At 44.1% G+C, this 12,312-nt stretch overlaps 1 protein-coding gene across 3 annotated transcripts in view; it reads left to right on the top strand.

Annotated features, from left to right (window-relative positions):
- The first annotated feature begins 5,657 nt into the window (after nucleotides 1-5,657).
- STRIP2 (striatin interacting protein 2) overlaps nucleotides 5,658-12,312 on the top strand; it is a 53,783-nt gene continuing 47,128 nt past the window's right edge. For all 3 annotated transcript variants that reach the window (XM_035254767.3, XM_078343794.1, XM_002807066.6), the window contains exons 1-2: nucleotides 5,658-5,826; nucleotides 10,912-10,981. In XM_035254767.3, the coding sequence (XP_035110658.1) occupies nucleotides 5,698-5,826; nucleotides 10,912-10,981 (199 nt within the window). In that variant the 5' untranslated portion in view covers nucleotides 5,658-5,697. The remainder of the gene's footprint in view (nucleotides 5,827-10,911; nucleotides 10,982-12,312) is intronic.

The raw sequence follows: 12,312 nt of genomic DNA, 5'->3' as shown, positions 1-12,312 counted from the left end.
CTCTCAGAGCTAGTCTGAAAGTTTCTCTTGGTCTTCACATATACTCTCAAAGCTTCTCTTGGTCTTCACATATATTCTCAGAGCTAGTCTGAAAGTGACCTTACTTTTGGAAGTAGGGAAGTGGAACTTTGGTAAATGACTCTGTCTCATTAAATAGTATACAGGCTCAGCCCATAGACTACAGTTATTCAGAGGCCATATGTCTTAGCAAGCACTGGTTTTATTCTTTTTTATAAGGAAGATCATATATGCTAAATATTTCCACTAAGCCATTCAGGTCTTCCTTTTGCCTACCTAGGCATGATTTTTGTATTAATTGGGTCCCTTTAGCAAGAGATTCAGATTGTTGTACCCTATCTTATATCCAGAGTAGATTCCATTTGGCAGATATATGGTCTCTAGCCTATTGTATTCTTAGCCCAAAAATCATAACCTGCTGTTTCTCAGCAAAGCCTTGCTCTCTGGAGCTTACTATGTGCTGGTACTTAAAGAATACACTCTGCCTTGCTGTAGTGAAGAGACCCACTCCAAATAAAAAAGGAGCCACACTGGACTTCTGAGTTAGGTTGCCAGTGTTGCTGCCCATGATGAGATATTTGCCTCTGAGTTTCAGATGACCTCTCTTCTTTGTAGGGACCTATGCCATCAACCATTAAGAAGAAAGGGCCACAGGCCTCCCAAGTATTTGGGCTCTATCTTAGTGTTGGAATCTGGTCATTATAATCTCTTCCCTTGGAATCAGGGCAATGTGTCATCTTTCCTCATGCCTCTTACCTTAGATGCATCCCAGTTATCTGGAAGTATGGGAAAGAAGACTGACTATCTTTGTATGTGGCTCCAGTCTGTGAGGTTACATACTATTTTCTCTACAATTAATTTGTGCTAGTTTTTCCTTCTTTCTTTTCTTTTCCCCATTAGAGACATGGTTTCACTGTCTTTCCAGGCTGGTCTCAAACTCCTGGGCTCAAGCAATCCTCCTGCTTCAGCTTCCTGAGTAGCTAGAACCACAGGTGTGTGCTACCATGCCTGGCCCTTTTTTGCCTTTTTCGTGGAGATATTCCGTTTTCTTTCTTTCTTTTTTTTTTTTTTTTGTTTCATTTAAACAACAACAAAAAATGTATCTAATCTACCTTCTCCCTGCTGTCTTCCCTCCCGATCCTACTTGCCCATATGAGCGCAGCTCCCTGTGGCCACATACTCCTGCAAAGCTTTTTTGCTGCTTGGCTTTTCTCTGAACAGATCTGATATTGCTGCTCCTGTGGTTTTCTCAAAACTTTGTGATGGTTTTCAAAAAAGGAATCAAATGCATCATTGCATTAAGCGTTTTCAATAAAGGAAAATTATAGAAGGAAAATAGGCAACACCAGCAAATTATATGTGGACAAGTTCTAAACTATATATATATATATATATATATACATATATATACACGTAATCATCTAGTTCTGTCATCTTACTGAAAAGAATAAAACTTCTAAGGATCACCATTTCTGAGAAGTTCTTGGAAATCTTTATGTCTAAGTGATTGTATTAGATCAGCAATAATGACTGTGTAATCTCGAAAAACAAATAAAATATTCTTAACATGGAATTTAAGGGTATTTCTTGTTTCTGTAAACTTAAGAATTCAGAGATGAGAGCGATCTCTGGGTAACAAACTAGTATCCTGCTGTAGGGCAAGGATGTAAAAATGTTACCAAAAGGCATGTTTGAATGACCTTAGGCTTGTTAATAAATATCCTGTTCCCCTCCTCCCCGGCAGCACACACCGGCATCTGCCTTCTCAGAACCACTACCCTGGGGAGCTGAGGACTGTAGGCTTCAGACAGAGAAACTAAACCATAGTTCTAGGTCCCTGACTCCCTTCGTTTGCTGCCCTTAGTTGAAAAGTGCAGGAAATCAGCATCCCCCAGTTTCGGACCAAAGGACTCTGACAACTAGGACCTGATTATATCCAGACTGCCTATTCTTTCTCAACTGCCAGTAGGGTAACCATCTTTGGCTAACTTTCTGCTAGCCAACTTCTTTAGTTGACAACCTAAACTAGTTCTGCATCCTATATGCAAGATGTTTTCTTACCATAGCAGAATCTTCTGCCACTTTGGCTTCTGATTACTTAGATTAAGGGCCACAGGGTTAGAATAGTCTGGGCAGTTGGTAATCCTCAAAATAAGTGCCATTCCAGTTAAGAGGAGGACACAGCAGCTAGCAATGAAGCTGGTGAGTCAGCTGAAAGGATTTTGCTCCCCTGTAGCAGAGCTTGACTCCTCATGTGTGATGGAATTTTGGGTGCCTGGGTCTTCATTTCAGAATCATAGGGTAAGCCCAAGCTGTCCACTGTAGCACAAGTTTCTCCGCCTCACAGTATTGTGGAAAAGAGCTTGAACTTTGAAGCAGGCTAACTTGGGTTTGAATCCCAGCTCTGCCATTTACAAGTTATGCAACAGCCAAATTACGTAACCACCCACAGCCTCGATTTTCTTGCCTGTGAAATGGATACTGCTTATCTCCTAGGGTAAGGATTTAATGAACTGATGTATAAAAAGTGCTGCTTATTTACAGAGCCTGGCATGCACCACTGACTGCATACACATCATTTCTTGTCTCAACCTGGAGCCCTACAACCTCCGTTGCATCCTTACACCCACATGTGACTTCATGGAGAGAGGAGGATGTTCTTTCCTTTTTTTTTTTTTCACTAAATTATCCTAACTGCCTGATAGCCTCAAAAAGCAGGTACTTCAAGACTTCCTACATCTTATGAAGCTTTCTCAGTGCCAGGTGCTATCCATTTAGTCAAGTATCTGACCTCTGTGGATTAAAGTGGAGTGCTAATATGGGGAAAAGGGTGTATGTGATCCTTGTAACTAAACCTATTTATTACCGCCAACCCTCTGCTGGCAGCCTGAGTTTTGGGACAAGAGAAATTGGTAATGTAGGTTTTTTGATAACTTCAAATATAAAAATAACAGCATTGGAGCCATCTCTGCAAGATGGAGAGATTTGACCAGCCTTGACTAATTAGCTCTCAGGTATGGATGCCTCTGTGGTCAATGGTATTGATGGCTAGCCCGCCTTTGTTGACAAATAAGCTAAAGGAAATCGAGTGTGTGCCAATTCCATGGCCTATAGTTTCAAAGTTTTCAGTTACTCAATGGTTTTTTGTTACGTCCTCCCATTGTTTCCAGATATCTTCCTCTTTATAAGAAGTTCTGAACGTCTGGCCCTATAATGAGCACATAGGTGTCTGATCTTAGAAAAGGTCTATTCCACTGAAATGTGGAAAAGGTCATGGATTGAGGTCTCTTCTCGTGTTGACTCCACATCTTCATAGCCCAGTTTTGCACATTCATTCTCTGAAATTAAAGCCAGTTGGAGCTCTAGGCTTAGCAAGTGGTTTTAGGTAGACACCAGAGGGGACTTATGAGCTGTCCTCTATCCTACTCTCAAGATCAGTCTGCCCTTCCCCCTAGGAATAGGCAGGAAAAGGAATAAAGTGTCAAAACTGGCCACTCCTGTCTGCCACCACTGTTGGGATCCTGCTGATTGAGGCTCACAAAAGAATATGAAGTTCTGGGCCCATTAACCGTAGGGCTCTGACTACTTAGGAGGAGAAGAAGTACTGGGAAGAAGAGGTAAAATAATGAATTCTTTTTATTAAGAAACCCCAATGGGCTGTGCTTTGGCAGGTTTACCACACTGAAGCAGTGATGAGCAAGGCGTGGGTTGTGAATTTTAAAGCAGAGTGTAAATTTTTAAGAGTTTAACAAATTATACCCTGAAAAAAATCCAAAGTCAAGTAGTTTAGGCCTTGAGCCAGGGACTTTCTTGGAAATTCAATTCTGTAAACTGCCTCCCCCCCCCCCCAGGACATTTTGCAGTATCTGGAGACATTTTTGGTTATCACACTAGGGAGAGGCTACCACTGGCATCTAGTGAAGAGAGGCTAGATATTCTCCCAAGCATCCTACAATGCACAGGACAGCCCCCTACAATAAGTATTCAGCCCCAGTTGTCAATAGTACAGAGACTGTGAAACCCTGCGTTAAACGTACATAAATTAGGCATACAAAAATGAGCTAGATTTGGTCTTACTCTTAAGGAGCCTATATGTGGGTGGGAAGTGGGACTGGAAGAGGAAAGGGAAGATGGGTGGGTACAGTGAGGAGGTATTGGGTATCAGGGAGAGAAAACCCAAAAAGCTCCAAAGAGTGCTCTTAAACTTGTTCTTTCACCTACAAACTGACAAAGGGAAAAAAGTGAGAGAGATGGTAAGAAAGGGACAGAGTTGTCTCTAAGATTTGGGAAGGTGGAGTAATTCCTTTAGGCCCCTTGCTTTGGGTATATCGTGGAAAATGTTATGATTTTGGTTCCAGGCAGAACTGGCTTGACACCAATACAGCCTGAGTGAGTTGAGGGCCAAAGGAAAGCTTTGTGAAGGAGGTGATAACTAACTAGAATCTTTATGGGAGAAAAGGAATCAACCAGGGGAGCAGAAGACAGTCTCCTCCAGAGAACAGCACGGGAAAGACCCTGAGACGACAGAATATACCTTGGGAACTGCAGGGAGGAATCTGCAAGGGCCAGTTTCCTCATCAGTAACACCGGATTCGTAAAAATACCCTGTCGGGGAGTACGATGTGATATCTGGAAAGCGCCTACTGCAGTTCCTGGCACCAAGCACAACGCCCCAGACCCTTCCTAAAGCAACCAGGCCGGGGAGAGCGATTTGGTTCCACCCGTTCCCCGGAGCCTAGGTCTTCGGGGCTTCTATTACCAAGTCAGACTGTCTATATACTTCCTACAAGCTGCTTTTTAAATTCAGGGAGGGCAGATCAAACAGCCTCCTTTGCCTCCAGTAACACTGAGCCCTTAGGAAGCATCTTAGAAAAGAGAGAGGAAGGAAGGAAAGGACTGGCGAGCCGGTGAGGGTGGGGACTTGCTCTGCACTCAACATCTGCTGCCCAGCTCACACCATGAGGAAGAGGCCCCTACAGCAGAAAAGACAGATGACAGGAGCAGCCCCGAAGCCACCAGCAATTTCAGTAATGGAAAAACGTCCCCATCCCAATCCTTGACCCCCAGTCTCCCAGCCAAGCCCTCGCTCCGGGAGAGATGCGTTCTCTTCAGAGAAACACTGAGAATTCTCAGCTTCCGGAGACAGCGAGTCCCTCGTTTCGGGGGGGGTGTCCCTGGCCACTTGGTGGTGCCATCCCTCCCCCGCGACTAAGCGGGATGTGGGACGCGTGCAGGAGCCGGGATTTGGGGGTCCGGGTCGATGATACTAGGGAAACAGAGACTGCGGTGGAGCAGGAGGCGGAGATTGGAGCTACGGAAAAGGTCGCTACAGGGGGCGGGGTGAATGCTGAAAGACACCGAGTGAGGAGCACTGAGATTACCCGCCGGAGCTCAAGGCCCCGCATTCCGGGGGTGTGGAGCCTGGAGCTAACCTAGGAGTCTCCGGCTGCCAGCAGTGCCGCAGGACTGAGAAGATCCCCCCAAATCTCTTCAATGAGCCCCCACCTCCTCGAGTCCCGCTCAGGCCGGTGGAGCAGCCAATTGCCTCGCGGGGCGGGGCCGCGGAGAGCATCTGTAGCCAATAGTGGCGGAGGAGGCGGGCCTGGCTCCCGGCGCGCGGCTGTGTGGTCTCCCCGGGCAGAGCAAGCTGAACCCTGAGGGGAGCCGCTGACCAGCTTCATGGAGGACCTCGCCGCGCCTGGGAACGGAGTCCCGCCCGCCAATGGCAACGGCAACGGCGGCGGCAAAGGGAAGCAGGCGGCGCCCAAGGGCCGCGAAGCGTTCCGAAGCCAGCGGCGGGAGTCAGAGGTGAGGAGCCCCCGAGCTTCGGTTGGGGCCCGGAGACGCCCGCGGGCGGGAAGCAGCGGCTGAGGCGATTCGGCCTTGGCCCCGGAGCCCTCGGCGCGCTTCGTCAGCCCCACGCAGTGTGCGCCTGCGGGGTCCCCGCTGCTGGACACTGGGCTCTGCAGCCCCGACCCTCGTCCGCACGTCTCCTGCCGCGGATTGGGGTCTTTCTAGCCCTGTGGCCTCCCCTCGATGCACGAAGATGAGGGCTACGTTGAACGGACCAAATACTTTACAAATATTTATCTCACTTAATCGCTGCAGCTCCTTGAAGCAGAAATTCCGATCCCGGTTTATAGATGGGGGAGCGGGAGCGGAGAGGTTAAGTGACCGGCTTGAGGGGTGGGAGGCCGGAGCTCAGCTGCGGGAAGGCCGGGTTGGCGAGTGGGGCAGCCGCCCTCCCCCTCCCGCGCTGCCTGCGGCGGGCCCCGGGGCCGGTCCGCATTGGCCGGGGGACTTCTGCCCGCCGCCTGCTTGCCCGCTTCTCCCTGCAAGTCTTAGGCGGCTTCGGGAGCGCCTTTCGCGGACATCAGGCCCCCTGCCTGTGAGGGCTGAGCGAGGCGGGATTCCGCAGCCCAGGGGTCGCTATCTGGCGGGAGCAGTCCCAGCATACAGATAGGAGTAGGAGGATTTCCATCTCTTCCTCCTCTCCTAAAGAACAAATCCTGTCTCGGAAGATGAAAGCATCGAATTATGCACACTCCCCTACCCCCTCATCTAGGAGCGGGGATCAGAATAGACGACAGAATGTCACATGTGGCGGGGTCTGCAGAGATCATCTGCTATGGCCCTTTCATTTTACAGACCTAAAAGGAACGGGAGTGACTTGCCAAAGATCAGACATCTGGCACAGTTTGTGGTCAGGAACACCAGGCTTTGGAGTCAGTCAGACCAGGTTTTGAATCCCAGCCCTATCATTTACTACCTGTGCGATTACCCAACCCCTCTGAGCTCTGGTTTCTGCATCTGTAAAATGAAATTAACACTGCCTGCCTCAGAAGGTTGTGATAAAGTGAAAATGAGATAATTGACTATAAACTTTTTGGCACAGTGCAGCCACAATGCATGTAATTGGTCAGCACATAGTAACTCTTAGTATATTATTGTCATCATCATCATCATCAAGTGGTAGAGCTGGTTCTAGAAGCCAGGTCTTTGGCAGCCCAGATCTTGCCTTACCATTTGAATAGCATTTCAGTTTCCAAAGTGATTTCATGTATGCTTCCCATTTTGATGTAGGCAGAGTAGGAGGAATCCATTCTTTTTTTTTTTTTTTTAAGGTAGAAGTGGAGGTAAAAAGACCAGCTCAAAGTCATCATCTTGCAGAGGCAGAGCGCAGCCCTCCTGTCTTGCTAGATTATATCCACCACATCATCTCCCTCCCTACCTCAAGATGAGTCTGGTCTTTTAGGGCACCCTGGACCTCCTTCCCCTACAGAGACATTGTTCTCACTCAAATGTTTTTTGGGGAGATGAGCCATTCATTAATTCAACAATTATTTATCGAGGACTTTCTATCTGCCAGCCACTGTTTTAGATGTTAGGGATGCATCAGGGAACAACATAGGGTCTTTGGCTGTGGAGAGACAAATTGTGAGCAAATAAAATAATTTCAGAATGATATGTTCTATGGGGGAATAAAAGTCTCTCCCTGGATGTCCCTTCTAAAGTTGCAATCTGTTCCCCGCCTGTCAAGTCTTCTTCAGGCAAAGGCTCTGATAGTGTGGTCTTTTGCCAGTACTTTGCAGTGTCCAGAGACTTAAAAGCTTTCCACCTGCACTGCAGTTTACCTGCTGATCGGCTGCAGCTGCACTCTTCATGCCTGGAAATGAACAACTGCAGCGATCATCTCTGGCTGGGCTCATTGCCTGCCAAAAGCCTGGCTGGAAAGATTAACTTTCCTCTACCTTCTGCTGCAGCAGAACTCTTTTTACCTGCCAGTGCCTCCTCTATCACCACAGTACCCAGATGCGAGATCTGCTTTTCTTCTCTCCCTCTTTTTTGCTTTCCTGTGAAAGGCAGTCCTTAGAGGAGATAGGTGTTTTTTTTTCCCCCTCTCTAGGGCTTTTAGAAAATCACTAGAAGAGAATTACTGAGGCACAAGTCAAGAGAGTCTCATCATGTATCACTGTTTATGGGAACACCGTTGACCTACCTTCTCCCAGTGGCTTAGCCTGTGAACATCCCAACCTAAAAAGAAAGCTAAAGAGTAATTGTTTGCTTAATAAGAAGAGTCCTAACCTAACAAAAGGATTCACCTCAGGCCTCTTTTAGCCAGATCTAGTTTATTGATCTCAAACTCCTTGACAGAGTTTTAACTGGTCTGTGGTAAAATGTGGAAAATTCGGGTCATCAAAGTGAGTTTTTGTAAAAATTTAGTTCAATATATTAATTTAAGGATGTACACAATTTAAAACAATGTTTTTGAAACTGCTATGGGGGCAACCTGTTGAGGCTAAAATTTTTATTTTAAGAGATAACCCAGCATGATGACTCATGCTTATTATCACAACACTTTGGGAGGCTAAGGCAGGAGGATAGCTTTAGCTCAGGAATTCGAGACCAGCCTGGGAAATGTAGGCAGACCCCGTCTCTACAAAAAATAAAAAACAAGAAAAATTTAGCCAGTCATGATGGTGCACATCTGTTGTCCCAGCTGCTCGGGAGGCTGAAGTGGGAGAATCACCTGAGCCTAGGAGGTTGAAGCTGCAGTGAGCTGTGATCAAGCCACTGCACTCCAGCTTGGGTGAGAGGAAGACCCTGTCTTTAAAAAAAAGAAAGAAAGAAAAGAAATAAAATAATAGAAAAATCAGTGCATCATATGCAGTAAAGATAAGTATTTTGTTAAAAATGTGTTCCAGATTTTGTGTGCCTGTGTGGGACATAATATAAAATGTATCATTTTTCCAAAAAGTTTGAAAAGCAGTTTGTAATGATTGTTCTTTATTCTGACATTCTGTCCTTCATTTTGGGGGTTTAAATAGTTCTTTTTTGAATTACAAAAATTTTTTTTAAGTCTTTACCCATCAGAATAAAACAGCAACAACCCTATGTATGTCATATCCCACTCTCCACCTTTTTCTTTTTCCCATACTGTTCTCTATAATCCACAAGTTTGGAAGTCTTTGCCCTCGTGTATTTAAACATGGTTTGTCTTGTTGACAGTATAAATTGGCATGTTTTGGGGAAGCAACTCGTCATATACAAAGAGGCTTAAAAATGTTCATAATATTTGATTCATTAGTTTTCTTTATTTAAAAAAATCTATGCTTAGGAGATATCCTAAATATAGAAAAAAGTATAAGTCTATAACAGTTTCATGCATATAATAAAGGAAAATTAAAAACAATTTATTCAACAATAAGGAACTGGTTAAGTAAACCAATAAATGTACATCCATTTATACAACCATTTAAACTAATATAGTAATATGAGAAGAAGGCCTTTATAATATAATATTAAAATTATGAACAGAGTGACCACCCACACAGTGGTACCAAGTGCTAGGTGGTATGCTAAGTGCCTTTCCTGTATTAGCTCATTTAGTCCTTACAATAACCCTATGAAGTAAGTCCTGTTATTATCCTCATTTTACAGATGGGAAAACCGAGCAGGTCATTTTCCAACAATTTCCTGACACCAACTGGATGTCCTACAATTGATTTCAATTCTGATATTAACTACCTAGAATTAGCACAGACCCCACAAGTTAAGGGCTCAGTCCTTCAAGGCCCCGCTTTGGATGCCAGCCATAGATGGAGTCCCCAAGCTATCCACACTTCAGCCTGGCCAACTACAAATTAAGTGGTTATGATGATCCTCCCTTCAGGTTCCGTAATGTGCTAGAATAACTTGCAGAATCCAGGAAAGCATGTATTTATGACTATAATTTTACTATAAAGGATACAATTCAAGACCAGCCAGATGGAACAAATGCACAGGACGAGGTGTGGGGCTGGGTTAGTGCTGAGTTTCCATAGTCTCCCTGGACACCACTCTCCTAGCACATCTGTTTGTTCCCCAACCCAAAAGCTGCCTGAACCTAGTTGTTTCTGGGTTTTCATATAATGTTTTATTACCTAAGCATGATTAAACTATTGACTACATGACTGGACTTAATCTGTAGTACCCCTCCCCTCCCTGGACATGGGGCTGGTGATGAAAATGAAAATCTTTAATCATGTGCTTGGTCTTTCCTAACATAAGTCACCTCATGAGCATAAATTGTGGTAAAGCTGACAGTGACCCATTACGAATAACTGACATTCCTACCACTCAGGAACTTCTAAGAGTTTCAGGAGCTCTGTACCATATTTTTTATGTCATGCTGAGACACAGAAAGGTTAACTTATCCAAGATCAAAAAGTATGTGACAGAGCTGAGACTGAGATTTTAAAAGTCATATATATTAACATATACTGGAAGGAAATATCCCAAAATGCTTAAATAAGTTAGAAGATGGAATAATTAAAATATATTTAATAGGATTATAAATTTATACATACAACATCATAGGAAATCTAATCTTTACTACAACTTGGAGTGGAGATGTTGTGTTATTTGACAATCCTAAAGTTGTGGAATATTAGAGCTAAAGAATCTCATTTTAAAAATGAGGAGCTATGATCCACAACATGAGACTTGACCTATATCATACAGTGGGTTGATGACAGAACTGAAGCTAGAATCCAGTTATCTTTGTTTCTGTCTGTCTCAATTTTATATAAATTAGCTAGATGCTTCTCTAGTCTGTGTTCATGTAGATTAGATGTGGATACAGACTGTAGCTTTCATATGTGTTTGAGATCCTGGCCCTTTATTCAGACTTTCTGATTTGGATAAGAATCCTCAGTCCCTTCACTGACCCTCAAGTTTTGGCTTAGTGAAGGGTACCTCTGAGATGAAAGACCCAAATACTACTCTCCTAACTGATTCCCTGATCTAACCTTGGCCTCCATGAGGGGAAAAAGATAAATAAGGGTACAATCTTCCCTTGGTAACCCCTTTTCCCAGGTTATCTCAGTTACTAACAAAATTTCTCTGTTACAGGGCTCCGTAGACTGTCCCACTCTGGAGTTCGAGTATGGAGATGCAGATGGGCATGCAGCAGAGTTGTCAGGTATGAGGTAGTTGGGTCAGTAGCTAGTAAAAGAATGTCCAGGAGGAGAGGGAAGGGGACTGTGATCTCCCTGGAAGCTTGTCTGTTCTCACCAAGTGGCTATTGAACAAAGGTTGTTCTCCACATTCCTTTTTCTCTCTACCCCAGAGTGGTAAAATCTCTTTGTCTTCATATTTACTTCTGTGACTCTCCTTGGCTATGGTATTCTTCATTCTGTCGTGCTATCACTCTTTCCTGCTCACTCTTCTTTATTCTCTTTGAAAATAACTGATTTGATACACTCTCAAATCAGTTTTCTCTCCATCTTCTCCCTATTCCTCCTCTCTTTTCTTTCTGTCACCCATATCTTTGCCTGCCTCCTCCTTTCTGCTGCCCTCTTTCTCTCCCATGCCATCTCTTTTTCCTTTGTCTCCTCTACCTCCATCTTTTCCTTCTTCCCTCGCCTCTGCCCCTTATTAAAGATCTCAGCAGAGTCTGAGGAAAAACTCTATAGTCAACTGGCCAGCTGAGCAAGGCTGGACATGTCACCTGCATTCATTATAGTGGAGTTCTGCTTGGATGTTTATGAACTGAGGTTAAGTGATTCCATTCTTTTAGTGCTGGACTGCTTCTCTCTGTCTGGATTTTTAGCTTAGGGTAAACATGATCTCATCACATTAAGTGCCTCCATGTAACATGTCCTGTGAATGCCAGTTATTAATAAATTAGCTTTGGGTGGAGATGGTGTGAAAGTTAAATATTCTGTCACATGGAAGTGACACTGAGACATGCTTTTTCAGAGAAAAGAGACACTTTTAAAGAAGTTCTTGTGCATAAGCACAGGGAATAAATTTTGTGATGAGTGACAGGGAAATAGAGAGCTAAGTTTTATAACTAGCAAAGGATTAGAATTCATAATGGGAATATGATATATATATGAGAGGAGAGAGATGAGCAACCCAATAGAGAAGTGGGCAAAGAATATAATAAATGGGAATTTATAGAAGAAAAAGCCAAATGGTCAATAACTACATGAAAAGATGTTGAACTTTATTAGTAAATGGGGAAAAGGAGGTTAAAAGAATAAAATATTATTTCACAATCATCAGGTTGCAAAACTGAAAAGCCTGGGGTCGGTGAGGGTGCAGAGATATTAGTACTTTTATGCACTGCTAGACATGGGGGAGCAGAGTATAAAATTGAAAAGCAGTTTGCTTATATCTTGTAAAGTTGAAAATTTCGACCCAACAAATCTACTCCTAGATATCCACTCTAAAGAAAATCACACTTGGGCACAAGAAAATGTAGAAAGATATTTATTGCAGCCTTGTTTATCAGTGTAAAAAGTTGGA

This window comes from Callithrix jacchus, chromosome 11, assembly GCF_049354715.1.
Source record: "Callithrix jacchus isolate 240 chromosome 11, calJac240_pri, whole genome shotgun sequence".
In the NCBI taxonomy this organism is placed as follows: domain Eukaryota; kingdom Metazoa; phylum Chordata; class Mammalia; order Primates; family Cebidae; genus Callithrix; species Callithrix jacchus.
This window is presented reverse-complemented; position numbering and strand designations above follow the sequence as displayed.